The sequence below is a fragment of the Bufo bufo genome, chromosome 8, assembly GCF_905171765.1.
Source record: "Bufo bufo chromosome 8, aBufBuf1.1, whole genome shotgun sequence".
Taxonomy (NCBI): Eukaryota; Metazoa; Chordata; class Amphibia; order Anura; family Bufonidae; genus Bufo; species Bufo bufo.
The window spans coordinates 13,767,610-13,783,942 of record NC_053396.1 but is presented as its reverse complement, the minus strand read 5'-3'; the positions used below and the strand labels follow the sequence as shown (position 1 = coordinate 13,783,942).

The 16,333-nt window shown below is 43.3% G+C and overlaps 1 protein-coding gene across 2 annotated transcripts in view; it reads right to left on the bottom strand.

Annotated features, from left to right (window-relative positions):
• The window catches only part of CACNA1B (calcium voltage-gated channel subunit alpha1 B), a 277,505-nt gene that overhangs the window by 45,631 nt on the left and 215,541 nt on the right, over positions 1 to 16,333 (bottom strand). For both annotated transcript variants that reach the window (XM_040442805.1, XM_040442806.1), the window contains 9 exons: positions 16,023 to 16,082; positions 13,864 to 13,970; positions 6,440 to 6,536; positions 6,012 to 6,172; positions 5,795 to 5,932; positions 4,465 to 4,666; positions 3,133 to 3,297; positions 2,866 to 2,976; positions 570 to 653 (listed from right to left, as the gene is read on the bottom strand). In XM_040442805.1, the coding sequence (XP_040298739.1) occupies positions 570 to 653; positions 2,866 to 2,976; positions 3,133 to 3,297; positions 4,465 to 4,666; positions 5,795 to 5,932; positions 6,012 to 6,172; positions 6,440 to 6,536; positions 13,864 to 13,970; positions 16,023 to 16,082 (1,125 nt within the window). The remainder of the gene's footprint in view (positions 1 to 569; positions 654 to 2,865; positions 2,977 to 3,132; positions 3,298 to 4,464; positions 4,667 to 5,794; positions 5,933 to 6,011; positions 6,173 to 6,439; positions 6,537 to 13,863; positions 13,971 to 16,022; positions 16,083 to 16,333) is intronic.

Below are 16,333 nucleotides of genomic sequence, written 5' to 3'. Positions count from 1 at the left end.
GAGAACCCCTTTAAGTATTGGTTGTGCCTGATGTGCTGCTCGGAGCTGTAATACCTAAACGCACCTTCAATAGCTGTCAGCCAACAGGTTTTCCTCCCACCTTCCCCATACACATGCACCCTCAGCCGAGGCCAGAGATCTCTAGCAAAGGTTTATCTAATTTCAGGACAAAAGGATCGGTCGTTGAAATTTAACAGGCCTGATCCTTCTTTCTCCGACATCATCTCTCGGGGATAGTCAGGACGCCATCATACACACAAAAGAGTTGGCTGATTCCAGCGGGTTTGGCCAACTTCTCTCTTATGTGTCTGAGGCCATAAACTACAAACTATGAGCTTTTGGGAATAAAATATTGTCCTCCTTCACCCATCAACATCATTTCTTAAATGTACCCATAACATGACCTTCTTCATTCTGCATAAGTGATGGACTTTGCTGAAAACCATAAATCATATAGATTTTACAGTAAATAATTCAAAGGATCTTTTACATGGAAATACTTTTGATGAACAGGACGGGTCTTGAGTCCTGTGTCTGTATCTCTTTGATGTTTAATATAGTTCACTTACCGCTATCTCTGTTACTAAAATATCAGTAATACTTCCTAAGACTGTGACAAAGTCAAAGACATTCCAAGCGTCCCGTAAATAGTTCTGCATGAAAAATAGGAGATCATTTTAGAACATAAGAAATAATACACCACAGGCAAGTAGTAGTCAGAAATAAAATGTATAGCAAACAGCTGGTTTTATGGGCAATGGTTGTGGAATCATTGTGCCAACGAACCAGTTTTTAAGCTACCGTGCCAGTCCCCTGGTTTTCACCCTTTAAACCAGACTACTACCACTTGGAATATTCCCAGGGTAGCTGAGAGCTGACACACGGGGGTCAGAGACACCAATGCAAAGCGCCAAGGGATCAGGCAATACTCGTAGTCAGGAAACAGGCTGAGGTCAGGGTGGGCAGAGTTTGTGCGAATCCGGGAAACAGTCCAAAGGTCAGGGCAGGATCAGCATGATGAACAGACACAGGTCAGGTCAGATGGCAGAGTGTCATGATACAGGAAACAAGCAGAAGTCAGTACTCAGGCACACAAGCAGGTAATAGCTCTTTACAGACTCTAACAAGCTGTAGGTGACCGGGTAGGATCTACAAAGATAAACTGCTCAGGCAAGGAAGTGGGGAACCAGCAGGCTTATGAGCAATTGGGCACAGCCACGCAACCGCTCTGAGAGCAAGAAAAGGTTGACCCTTACAGTCCTGCACTGAGGTGAGATACAGCAAACAACTACCCAAATTCACACACTAAAAGCTGGTGCCCATGCGCACGGGACAGCGGCACCGATGTACCGCCATTGTAACAGCAACATTGATGGATGCTAAGGACAATGATTCTATTTAGTGAACTACCTGTTCTGCATTGCTCTGCCATCAATTCATTCAGACATAGAATTTCAATGGAATACCAGTCAACTCATAATTTTTATATTCAAGAGCTAAATGGTAACTTTGTAAGGCCTAGTACTGAACGGTTGTGCAGTCGTGATACAGAGTGGTAGCTGTTGCATACATTCTGCCGTATATATATCAAGCTTCAAAGGCTCCTGTCACATAACAGAAGTCAAAATCTAGTTCTTTCTTAATGTGCCTAGGAGGATTGCCCGGCGTAACATCATCGGGAGTGTGGGGACAAACTATTAGTAATGCAAATGTTTGTCTCAAGTTTTCATTTGTCAGTAGCACATCCCTGTTTACTTGGGGCAATACGCTGCCGACAAATGGACATATTCGTGCTCCACAAAGGATATGATCACCGCATTGGCAGCATATTTACATGGCACTGATCGGCAACAAGCCATGTTCATTTCTGATTATCTGGTTTCAAAAGGCCCCTAAACAGCGTTGGATTGAAGTTCCTTGGCCCCACCAGAGGAAATGATTCTGAGGGCCCACCTTCTGGTATATAGGACCTTAAGGGCTCTGTTTTATTACTGTCCATTACTGTCAGAGCCTGGGCCCACCGGAGGATGCTCTGGTACTCTGGTGGGCCAGTCCGACCCTGCTCCTAAATTAAATTATAACTTTCCGACTTGGTGAGTCAACAAACAACCTAGAGCAATAAAAAGAAGAAAGAAATCCTATGAAATCATTGATATACAGATCTCAGCTACTAAATCATATACTGTCAGAGTACAGTGTGCTTGGTTCTGTCCACAGAGAAGATATGCTGCAGACATGATGAACGTATGTAACATTTTTGGAGTTCTTCTGCAGATTTTATTGCCTCTTACTTCAACATCTGTACAACATAGAACGTCAGCTTGTTTTGAACTACAAGTACAAAGTCCTTATTGTACACACAGGACATATCGTCCATCAGATCTTAAAGAAAGGTTATGAGCCCATTATCCCATAAGAACCAGACCCTTGAGGCAAAAGACTCCAGATGATTTATTCTTCTGCTGTACCCTTGGGGTTCGTTATTATGTCTAGGTCCACCACTGGTTGTCTGGTTCAACCCTGGTCAGGTTCCGCAAACATGACAAAAATGCCAGTCATGGGCTACAGTCATTTATTGCTGTGGATTATTATCTGATGTCTGGTCAGTTCATTATGTTGGCCACTGTTTGGGTACAGCAACACATTCAAGTTTCCTGATGCAATTTTGAAAGCGAAAATCAGGACTGCATCATAAAATGAGAAAAAAATTATTAATTCACTCCTGGTTTTGGCTTCCAAAGTTGCATCAGGAAACCTGAACACACTAAAACATTTGGAAAATTTAAGTTGTTTGAAAAAAAAAATACAGAAATCTAACGTTGAATGTATCTACAAATAATTTTATTTTCCTGGACAGGTTCTTACCAGAACACCAAAAGCGATAATCTTCAAAATACACTCCAGTGAGAACATGGACGTGAAGATGATATTCAAGCATTTCAGCATTTCTTCGTAAGTGTCAGATGCTCCATAGAACTAGAAGAACCAAGGTAACAGGGTATAAAATCATTTCATATTCTTTAGGTAATCCTTGCCTGGGTTGTAAAAGCTCTCTTTCAGATTATGGGCCTTGGTCCAAGTCTGGTTATTGGTTATGTCACATGCTAATCCATAACTATGAAGAGGTCTTACCTTCATCATGAGGACGATGGTGTTCAAAGCAATCATTACCATGATGAAATACTCAAATGGAGGAGAAACCACAAATCGCCACATCTTGTACTGAAATGACTGCCGATTTTGTGGCATGTATCGTGTTAGGGGCTTGGCGCTGATTACAAAGTCTATGCAGGCCCTCTGTGAGAATGGGAAAAAACAGACAATTTTGTACAGAAAGGCATGTCTTCCAGGATGATCATTTCTTGAGGTGTACTTAAACTTTCCAAAAACTTTCTACATGTCTAAAGTTTTGACCCATGAGGGTCTGGGTGCTAAGATCTCTAGTAATTGCTAAAATGAAGAGGCAAAAGTGCTCAGCTGAGAGCTGTACCTCTTTGGCTGTGATTACGGGGTGGTGTGCACAGACTTTATATTGAGTCTGTGCACCGATCTGGTAGGAGCCATTTAGGAACAGAGCTCAGAGGAGAGCATCTGCCCCTTCGTTTAAGTAATCGGTAGGGAGTAAAGCACCCAACCCCCCCATTGATCAAAACTTTCCACTTTACTGGGACATGTCAAAAGTTTTTGTAAAGTTTTAGTTTTAACATGTTAACATAGTAATAGAGAAGTTATCACAACTACACAACAGTAAGCATTTTTCACTTTTCAGGCAATTCATCATTGGTAGCTCCAATCATGAAGGAGCCAACTGCTTCTCTCATGACGGAGGGAGACCAGACAGAAGCCTCTGCTGTCAAGAGTTTTGCAGGAGATGTTTTTGATGTTGCATAGTTGCCTAATCAGTTGCAACTCCTGCTTTCCCACCATTCTTCTGGCAGGAGATATAGCCAGCATCATCAGTGGAGGTATTGGTTCCTCCGGTTTTTTACTGTCCACCTTCACTAACATGGAAGAACATCTCAGGTATGCTAACAGGGCAAATACCTTTTTAGAGCCTATATGATTTAACAATGATAGGTGGGGCAAATATCTGCCAACACATTTGATGACATTTCGTCCAATAAACTAGATTAGCATAGTCCACAGTTTGGTTGCTCCATGTGGTAAGATTTTATTCCAGAGTAGATGCATCAGCCAAACACCTGTCCTGTAACTATAAGTGTATGTTTCTGGTCTGCTCAACTCTCACAAAGTCAGAGATATTTCAAAATGTTTGGACCCATTACACAAGGGATTGACCTCTTCTCTTGGAATGTGCAGATCTAAGGCTGCTGGAAAGATGTAACTTGCATGTCTCCGACAAACACAGTAACTGATCGATGTGATGGAATGTAATTGCATGAGAAAAAGGATTACATTGGAAGTTCTGGTATTTCTCTTCTCCCATCCCCAAACTGTTCTCACCTCATTCTTCTCCAGGCTGCACTCAGACATGACCTTATCACCTTGCTCTTGGAACGTGATGATAATCAAAGCTACAAAAATGTTTACAAAGAAGAAAGGAAAGACCACAAAATAGACCACATAAAAGATGGACATCTCCATTCGGAATCCGGGTGTTGGACCTTGATCCTCATAGGTGGCATCCACTGAGTGTTTGAGGACACTGAAAAGCAAGAACACCTCTTTACATTTAGACTTGTTTTATTGTTTTTGTTCCTTTGCCTCTAGCTATTATCACCCTATATACTTACATATTGACCCACTAACCCTATCCTCACATGTTTGGAGCTCCTTCACCATACTGGACTTGCCATTCTGTGTTCAATATCCACTCTGCTCTCATCATTCTTTTTATCATAATCCTTGACACTTATCTTCAACCATTTACCATCTCCCTTTCTCTTCCACTGTTCCATGTGCATTATATTGTGGCTTTACCATTTTCATAACGGTTGCCATACACCTTAGATACCTCAATTCACATGGAAGCTTGTCCCAGAGTGCATGTGTTCTCAGTTGGGAGAGGGAATAAACTACTTCCAGTCTCTTCTGGATGCAGCTTATCTCCCATGAGAACAGGAATGAAGAACTAAGATGCCATAGGACCCCTCTGGCCATGGACTCTTGGGCATGCTCTTATGCCATAATAGCTAAAGGGAATGATTTAAAATGGCAGCCAGCAACCTGTCCTAGAATGTCAGAAGGACTGGTTATTACCACTTGTAGAGCTGCACTTTAGGCTCTAAATATTTGTGAGTTTCTCTGTAAGGCTGCTCATCCATGATGGCATATCGTAGGCAGGATCACATCATTCCTATCTATTGTAGAGCGGTGCAGTGTGTTAGTGAGGCCTCCTCACTGTCCTTTTGCTGGTTGCTGGTGGTCATTTTCATTAATTCCCGGAGAGCCCCTTAAAGCTGGCCATACACTTTACATGCAGCTATTTTTTCCTGCCCTCCTCATACACATGGGCACTGGACCTGGCTTAGCATGCATGTGCTCCTAAAACAGAGTGGAGAGTAAGTTGCTACCAGACACCTCAAGCGGTGCCTTATCTTGCACGACAACAAAGGATCAGGCATGTTAAAATTTAAAATGCATAATTTCTTCCCCCAACACCTGCATTCAGAGGAGAGACGGGGCACTTCCATGCACATTAGATGTTCATTCGGTCCCTCTGAAATCGGCGCGTTTGGCCAACGTCATCTAATTTGTAAGGCCACTGGACACAGATTTGGAAAAGTCATAGACATAAGACCAATTTCCAGTCTCCTAGGAATCAAATACTCACTTGGGCCACCCTTCTCCGGTGGAGACAGTAAAAAGAGTCAAAAGAGCCCAGAGTACATTGTCATAGTGGAACTCGTATTTCTTCCATTGTCTGGCTTGAGCACGTACGTCGTCATTTTCATAGTTCAAGTATTCTCCCCTAGACAGAGTAAAAGTCATGAGTACGTGGCATCAATTACAGTTTATGAGGTTGTATCCTCAGAGCAGCCATCACATACTTGCAGTCTTTTTGTAGATCCTTTGACTCATCTGTACAGTAGAAGAACTTGCCCTTGAAGAGTTGAACGGCGATGACAGCAAAGATGAACATAAAAAGCATGTACACGATGAGGATGTTCAACACATTCTTCAGAGAGTTAACCACGCAGTCAAACACAGCCTGGCAAAAGCAGAATATCGGTAATGGATTATGTCAGCATGCACCATTAGAAGATAAAACTGTGCATATGTATGGGGTGGTCACAGGAATAGCCGCACCTAATGCGTATTCTAGGGCAATTCCAGTCACAAGGCATGTCATTATAGGACACCAATAGTGGAAACACAGCAAAGTCCTAAAACATACCACCTGATTGGTTGCAATGGGTTAAAAATCCACTTTTATATCTGAAAGGATAGAAAAATATGATATAAAGACAAATCCAACCTTTAACTTGGGAAGCCTCTTGATGGTCTTCAGTGGACGTAGAACACGAAGGACCCGCAGGGATTTGATTGTGTTCAGATCTTTACCTTTGTTCCCTCTACAGAGCACATAGAGAGGAATAGTCAGCATACAAAAGACAGGTAGGCCCCCAAAACGAGTGACATCCCGAAGGAGCCGCATCGCTTCTCTCATAGAGATCTGCTTCCATTCATGAATGAATTATGCATCAGGATTGTCTTATTTTGCCAACCATCACTACTTATAATACAGAGAACCATGATATAAAGCTAATGGATAGAAGATGTATATTGTCCAACATCATTGGGTCAAGGTTGACATGATCATGGAGTAACAAATTGAAATCCCATCCATAGACAGAAATGGAAAAGCTACCATCAGAAAGGAAACTGCAATCTCTTATTAGGACTTTCTGGAGATACATGGCCTGGTGATCTACTAACATCAAAAGCAAATGATTCTGCCAAGGCAGTATGGGTCATATCTCCAGTATTATTAATAATCTGGATCGCCAACATCTGCTTTTGGAGGTTTGGTAAAAAGAAAATTACCAGTAGGCTCCTTAAACAAACCTATGGTGATTAAAAAGACATTGCTGCTTTCTTCCAAAAGCAGCTCCACGGGTTGTGTGTGGTATTCACAAGGCCAAACTGTGGACCACAACAACCTGTGGACCAGTGTGGAGCTGCTTTTGGAAGAAAGCAATGCTTTTCTAATCCTGCACAACCCCTTTAAAGAGGTTATACTATGATCAATTTAGAAAATAAAAATCTGAGATCATACAGAACATGACAATCTATGTCTAATAAAGTTAGAACCAGCCCTGTACATCAACATGGGTCCAGAGATATCCCCATTCATTGCTCCAATTGTTCTGCTAGATTCTCTTCAGGCTGGCAGCTCATCGGGCATGTCCTTCCTGCTCTAGCTCTTTCCCCGTCACTGCCGCCACAGCTTCTAACAGTAACTATGGCTGGTGGCAGCTGAAGATTTAAACCGAGCACGTGCGACCACCTCAGTGAGATGGACAAGAAATAAGGAAAAGAACAAACAGCAGATGGCGCTATACAAATTATTGAATAGCTCAATTTTTAATTGCACCCGATTTCAAAAGTATTCAGATCCAGGGGCTGGTTTGAAAAATGAAGAATGTATTTCATGGCACAACCCCTTTATGAAGCACCGGTCATCTCATGGTCATCTAACACTGACTTAGGATAGAGACCTGGACTGGCAATTGAATGTTAACATTATTGGGGAGGTCTTCATTCTTAAGCATCTTCATAAAGGTCCATTCCAATGCCAAAGTAATAATAGTCCCCATTATTATTATTATTATTATTATTAATAGTATTATCTTATACAAAGAATTGAGAAGGACACATATAAATTTCCTAAAAAAAATATCCACATTTCTCTGGTTGCTTCATGCATGGTCAGTACCCTTCCATTGGTGTCTATGGATAATATACGGTAATTTGAGAAGAATATTTACAGTAACAATAACTGCAATAATTATATGTCTAAAGCATAGAGCCTAGAGTTCCTCTGTATTATAAGCATACATGCCATTGGCTGGAGGTATATGCAGGAGCAGTGGCAAGGAGGGAGGCAGCAGGCCAGGGTTAAAGGATACGGAATATGGAGAACATTTACCCCTGGTACTGTTGACTTGTGTAGGTTAATGTATATTCTTAATAGACGTTCATCAAAACCTGATTCCCAAGTTTACCAGTGCTGATCCACAGCGTACAGGGCTTTACCCCCAGTGGAGAACATGCGGTACACATGCTTATCCCGGTTATTCATGCAGACCTGTTGTGAGTGATACCATGTGCCAGATTTATATGAGACTGCTCGATTTGATGATGACAGCACTTTCCATAAAGCCGAGATCTTGTGGATGGTGACCATAGAGTATGTACACACACAGGCCTATACAGCTGCTCCTGTGGGTCCACATCATGCCAGCCACAACACCCCTTTAAGTCTTAAAGAACAATTCCACCCATGATGTGTTAATACAGTCTGCAGATATGAAATTCACAGAGTTTGGGATTCCTTCAAAAATGCTTTAAACATTTTCTTGGATCCATAGCTCAAGATCCATGTGTCAGACGAAGAGCCAAGAAGAACATGCACGTCCTAATCTGGATGAGGCTGTCCTGGGTCAGAACGGCCCCCAGCTTAGAAGAAGACTATGCAAGTGACAACCCTACTAGGTGGGGTGCCATAAAGCTGTTTTACGTTTAAGCCCCCCACAAGGCCTGTCGCCTTGGCTCTTGTGTTATAGATGGTGAAGTATTAATCTGAAATCTGGGTAAAACTGCTCTTTGTTCAATAATCGTGGGGCTTTAAAGGGCATCTGTCAGCAGTTTTGTCCCTATGACACTGGCTGACCTGTTACATGTGCGCTTGGCAGCTGAAGACATCTGCGTTGGTCCCATGTTCATATGTGCCCGCATTGCTGAGGAAAATGATGTTTTAATATATGCAAATGAGCCTCTAGGAGCAACGGGGGCGTTACCATTACTCCTAGAGGCTCTGCTCTCTCTGCCACACCCTCTGCACTTCGATCGACAGGACCAGACAGTGTAAACGCCATCACGCCTGGACCCGTCAATCAAAGTGCAGAGGGCGCGGCAGATGCAGAGAGAGCAGAGCCTCTAGGTGTAATGGCAACGCCCCCGTTGCTCCTAGAAGCTCATTTGTACATAATAAAACTCAATGTTTCTCAGCAATGCGGCCACACATGAACATGGGGTCAACACAGATGTCTTCAGCTGCCAAGCGCACATGTAACAGGTCAGCCAGTGTCATAGGGACAAAACTGCTGACAGATGCCCTTTAAGTGACCACTTTGGAATATCATAACAGTCTGATATAAGACTATTAAAACTCTGTTCATACATCATAACCCAATTGACATGTCCAAATTAGGACCATCGCAGCACAGGTATAACAGATCATCAGAGTGGAATGAAGGAGAAGAGGGAGCAGTTCAGGGTAGCCCTCTAAGATACCCCGAGGTCCTTGCCCCTCTTACAATACAATTATATTGTATTCCTGGTTAGCTAGGGGTTGAATGAGGTAAGTGCATGAGTGGGTTACTCAATGCAGAGGACATGCCTTGGACCCTGTGGTATCATAATGAGAGGTGGATTAGCACTCAACCTTCATGGGCGCTTATACAAAACTGGGGCAGAGGGAAAAGGCTGTTGTAACAGGACAACCAACCTGTACTTGGTTGGTCACTGCAGGTTACAGCAGCTTTTATGCTCCAGTGGATCTCATTTAGATGACATATTCGTATTCTGCCTCCAGTTTGTCTATGGTAGAACTATATGATTTATACTTTCTAATACACAGCTTGGACCTCTCCATCTCCTACTGGTACCACTCGTCTGCCGGGGGGGCTATAGGACTGTGTGTGGATTGTATATTAAAGGGTAACTCAAACCCATTTCATAGAACCTGTTAGGGACTCAATGTATAAGTATATGAGCATTGTGTCTATGGCTCTGGAGATCCTGGTGCATCTATGTATATGATGAACAAGGGGGACTGTGTAAGTCTTCATTTCTCCTGTGGTGGAGCTGCAGGGGGATCTGACGGACTTCCCAACAGATCATAATTTGCAGCAATATTAGGCAATAATTTTGGGGTATTGTTAAGGAGCTAGTAACCTTCCAGGGGTGCAATGGTCACATGGCTGCCTACCGCTACTGTGTGTTAAAATGGGCCTCTTAAAGCGGTATTCCAATTGCAAGGATCTGCCATCACTTCATGATAGGTGTGGGTCCGACCCCAGGAACATCCACCCACCCTGAGAATGACCGATGCTTAATTCCCAGAGGTCAGACTTCCGCCGACCATGAAGGGATGGCCATCGCTTTATGAACTGGGAATACCCCTTTAAATGAGTCATCTGATTTTGAAGAAGGTTGAAATGGTGGAGAGAGGATCGGATGGTTTCATTCCAATGACTCTAGGTTATAAGACTACGTGGAGACATACAGGAATTCCTGTATGTGCCGGGAAAAAAAAAAGAAATGGAATTTACCCAACAAAACTCCTAGAGAGGAAAAGAGAGAATCCAGCGACAAGGAGACAAAGAGAGAGCTTATCATCAGTGACATACACAGAAAAAGGCAAAGAATGACTTAACAGCAGCACAGAGCGCTTACAGCACAGACAGATCCTTCATCTACAAATAAACATACTACTACATATATAGTTTATTAGCTGCCCTAATTATGCAACGGTAAGGAATCAGAGGAGTCTGGGAAGGCTGGGTGTGGCTGTGTTGGCGGCCATATTGGTTGTCACTCAGCTTTCCCAGAAACATACAGTAAATCTATAGCTGGATAAAACTTTGACAATTTTTTAAATACTGATTTTAGGAATAGGGATGCAAAATGATTCATACACTGTGATGCATGTCTGAGGAGGCGGAGCATGACACATGGATTCTCTCTTTGGTGTCTGAATCGATGCGTCGTGCTCCGCCCGGGTATAACGTGGCATATAAAGCTTGCAATACACTAAACTATTGTAACACGACGATGATATGACACAGAAGCACAGTGCACACAGCGAAAGCCAGGAAGAACGCATTTCTATAGGGAAAGGTTTCGTTTTGCAGCCATGCTCCTACAGAGGGCAGCAGGGAGCTGACGACTTGTGCTTGAATGGCCGGAGCATTGTGAACTGTTGTCTTGTCTCCACTAAAGTTATAACATTTATGTTGCATTTTTTGCAGGAATTGTAGATGTGCGTCATGCGTTTCGAGATGTTGTCCAGTCTTCTGTAACCAAAGCTTAAAGGGGTTGTCCACTCCTTTACAAGCAAAGGCCATCACTGTCTGATCGGCCGCCCCGGACCCTTCTACGGTAGCTCCATTGCTCTAGAACTACACAGCCACGGCCATACTTCAGTGGAAGCAGAACAATATAGTAGCTCCATCCATTGTACAATGGTCCAAGCTGTGTAGTTTTGGTGCCAACGTCCAGCGACAGAGCTAATTGGCACAGGGGCAAGAGGTGTCAGAAGCACCAGATAGTGATGGCCTATCCTGAGGAGTCACTCTGTATAACCGTGCTGAGCCATCCTTATATTCCTGAAATTTGATTCAGATTCGATTCGGGCTGAACTGGTCGGCCGATACAATTCAGATCTAAATAAATTCAAATTGAATGGAGTCTCCTAGGACTGTATCTTTAAAGAGGTTGTCAGGGTTCAGAGCTGAACCCGGACATACCCATATTTTCACCCCGGCAGCCCCCCTGATGTTAGCATCGGAGCATCTCATGCTCCGATGCGCTCCCTTGCCCTGTGCTAGATCGCGCAGGGCAAGGGCTCTTTTGTTTACAATTATACACTGCCGGGTGGAAGCTTCCGCCCGGCAGTGTGTTCGGTGACGTCACCGGCTCAGATGGGCGTGCTTTAGAGCTGACCTAGCCGTTTTACTGGCTAGGACAGCGCTAAAGCCCGCCCATCAGTGCCGGTGATGTCACCAGGCTTCCTTGCAACCCCATGGAGAGCCCAGTATGTAACCGGAACTCCTAAAAATGCCTTTTCCTTGCACGATTTAGCGCAGGGCAAAGGAGAGCATCGGAGCAGGAACTGCTCCGATGCTCAAGTCAGGGGGGCTGCCTGGGTGAAAATTGAGGTATGTCCAGGTTCAGCCCTGAACCAGGACAGCCCCTTTAAAAGGGGTTTCTGAGGCTTTTATACTGATGACCTATCCTCTGGATAGAAGGAAAACAGAGCGGCACTCGCTGTTAGTAGATAAACTTGCTGTGATTTATTGTCACATTCCAGTGACGCGTTTCGGCATACAATCTGCCTTACATACATGGCAGATTGTATGCCGAAACGCGTCACTGGAATGTGACAATAAATCACAGCAAGATTATCTACTAACAGCGAGTGCCGGTCTTTTTTCCTAATATCTACATGGGACGCCTGCCCTGGGACACGTGCACCGCTACTCTATCTTCCGCAGTGCCGATCGACATATTGTATACACTATCCTCTGGATAGGTCATCAGTATCTGATTAGTAGGGGTCGACACCTGGGACCTCCGCTGATCAGCTGTTTGAGAAGGCACCGTCTCTCTTCTCTCTTTTCACCAAGCACAGCGCTGTACGTTGTATAGTGGTCGTGCTTGGTATTGCAGCTCAGCCCAATTCATTTCAATAGGGCTGAGCTGTGCCGAGGCCACGTGACCGATAAATGTGACATCACATGGCTTAGGAGAAGCTGTGAGAAGGCTGCGCCGCTACTGCGAGTGTCAATGCCTTCTCAAACAGCTGATCGGCGGGGTCCCAGGTGTCAGACCCCCATTGATCAGATACTGATGACCTATCCAAAGCATAGATCATCAGTATAAAACACCTATACATCATTAGTGACTGCAACCTAGATGACTATGGGTAATTGCATGGATGCTGGTTTGTCTTTAAAAACAAACTGCACTGTAGGGTTTTTTTACGTTTTGTTTAAGCGACTCCCAAAGGTTTCGCTTTTTGCTGGTGTGTATACACAAATACCTCCTGCGGTAACGTGATCCTCCTTTTTCATTTTTAACGTCTTTTGATCTGGAAAATGTCTGAAAATTTGCCTGAATCAAAACGTCTAAAATTTGGATTTGGCTTCAACCAGAATTTTGGGAAAATAAGGTCAAATTCGAACCAAATGGCTTTGCTCATCTCTAAAGAAAAGTCATCGATCTGAATGGCCATCATGTAATACTACAGTTCCCCTGTAGTGGCCGCTGCAGGGAAAATGCTTGGCTTGTTTTTTTCCCAGGTGGCCATCTGTGGCACCCCAAGGGGCTTAGCCGATTGTCCCAGCACATTTTGAGTCATTGTATATTTAACAGTTCCGCACCTTCTAATATAATTTCTGTTTGAAATGTTCAAGACCTCTGCTTGCTGTCAGCAAATGAAAACACTCTTGCTTACTTTTTTGATTCTAAAAACCCATAAATACCAAAAATTTGAAATTGCACAGTGCGCACCATTTGTGACAGGGACTAATGGGGGTCAAGGCAATCTGTGTGCAGGGCAGCTGACTGTGTAAGTAACGTCTAATAATCCAAATTGCCTCCTATTATGAGATGAATATGCATATTACGGCATCATTTCAAAAAATCCAAATGGTTGATAACAGCAAACAACAGCTGTGTGGGTAATCTGTAAGAATTAAAGACTTTTTGCAGACGGGCGATTTTGCTATTATAAAGCCACACTTAGTCTTTATGGTCTTACACGCCTCCAATACGGCTCCACAATAGGAAATTCATTCGTCAGCCGATTTTCACAGATCTGCTCATCTCAGCTAGCTGCAGTACGTGGTTTCTTGTTATTATATGGGATGGAATGGAGCATAAAATACTTACGAGAAGGCGAAAGCCACCAGTGCACCACTGACGACAATAAAATCTAGAATGTTCCACAGATCGCGGAAATATGAGCCGGAGTGGAGGAGTAGTCCCAGATCAATCATCTGCAGGAGAAAAGAGACAGATTACGGTAGTGATCATACCGACTGGGAATATCTGGGACTGATCTGATAACATGGAGTGACTTTCAGACATGCAGTATCAATCAGACGGGATCAGCCTGCCTGTCGCTGTCAGGACTTGCTGAGACTTGTAGTTTCTATACAAGTGACAGGGGTGTTCCTGAGTCTGTGAGTAATACTGACGGCCTATCTTAAGGATAAATTGACACGACAGCAGGAAAAAAAATGGTATTTAAAAACTGATTTTTCAGGGCCATTTTGCATCCGTATGTGCATCCATTTTCTGTCTGTCTATCCATTTTTAATGTCCCTGTTGCATCTGTTTTTAAAGTTCGTAAAAAATATGAATATGAATTTTATTGGCTCTTTTTTAAACCTAAACCCCTAGAGTGCCCTCAGTATATATATATAATGCCTCCCACAGTGCCCTCAGTATATATAATGTCTCCCACAGTGCCCTCAGTATATATAATGCCTCCCACAGTGCCTTCAGTATATATAATGCCTCCCACAGTGCCATTAGTATATATAATGCCTCCCACAGTGCCCTCAGTATATATAGTGCCTCCCACAGTGCCCTCAGTATATATAATGCCTCCCACAGTGCCTTCAGTATATATAATGCCTCCCACAGTGCCATTAGTATATATAATGCCTCCCACAGTGCCCTCAGTATATATAGTGCCTCCCACAGTGCCCTCAGTATATATAATGCCTCCCACAGTGCATTCAGTATATATAATGCCTCCCACAGTGCCTTCAGTATATATAATACCTCCCACAATGCCTTCAGTATATATAGTGCCTCCCACAGTGCCCTCAGTATATATAGTGCCTCCCACAGTGCCCTCAGTATTTATAATGCCTCCCACAGTGCCCTCAGTATATATAATGCCTCCCACAGTGATCTTAGTATATATAATGCCTCCCACAATGCCTTCAGTATATATAGTGCCTCCCACAGTGCCCTCAGTATATATAGTGCCTCCCACAGTGCCCTCAGTATATATAATGCCTCCCACAGTGCCCTCAGTATATATAATGCCTCCCACAGTGCTCTCAGTATATATAATGCCTCCCACAGTGCATTCAGTATATATAATGCCTCCCACAGTGCTCTCAGTATATATAGTGCCTCCCACAGTGCCCTCAGTATATATAATGCCTCCCACAGTGCCCTCAGTATATATAATGCCTCCCACAGTGCTCTCAGTATATATAATGCCTCCCACAGTGCATTCAGTATATATAATGCCTCCCACAGTGCTCTCAGTATATATAATGCCTCCCACAGTGCATTCAGTATATATAATGCCTCCCACAGTGCTCTCAGTATATATAATGCCTCCCACAGTGCATTCAGTATATATAATGCCTCCCACAGTGCCCTCAGTATATATAATGCCTCCCACAGTGCATTCAGTATATATAATGCCTCCCACAGTGCACTCAGTATATATACTGCCTCCCACAGTGCCCTCAGTATATATAATGCCTCCCACAGTGCCCTCAGTATATATTATGTCACACCACAGGGCCCTCAGTATATATAATGCCTCCCACAGTGCCCTCAGTATATATAATGCCTCCCACAGTGCCCTCAGTATATATTATGTCACACCATAGTGCCCTCAGTATATATTATGTCACACCACGGCAGACGTTTTGTTTCCCATGATGATTGCTCCCCAGACAAAATGAGCCATTATAAATAATGAAAGGTATTTGAGAAAATGTGTGAAGTAACGGACTCCCAGAAATGCTGAGGTCTTAATTAGTCGGTTGAAATGACAATGTAGTGTAAACGTTAATTAAGTTATGCAGGAAGCACACGGCGGTGGCGGTGCAGTGTCACCTCACTATGAACCCGTGCATAAAATTAATCGGAATAGGGAGCTAAATCCATATTATTACAGAAATATAATAAAAAAACATTTTGGTTTATAGTTGGAGGGGGGAGAGGATTGTCAATTGGCACAGTGGACATTAAAGGGGTCCTATAAGTCATGACTAAAGTCTGTGACTGTCCCTTACCTTGATCACCATCTCGAAGGTGAACACCCCTGTGAAGATGTAATCCATGTATTTCAGCACCTAAAATCACAGTGATATCAGCTGAGGAAAAGCATCAGTGACATGTTTCTGACTGGCTACACAATGCCTATGTGGTTATCAAGAGGACTACAACTCCCACTCTACTCGGATGAAACAGATATCGGGAACAAAAGGAGGGAACTGTAATAAAGTAAGTTATATTCTTGTACATAGGAGCAGTATTATAGTAGTTATATTCTTGTACATAGGAGGCAGTATTATAGTAATTATATTCTTGTACATAGGAGCAG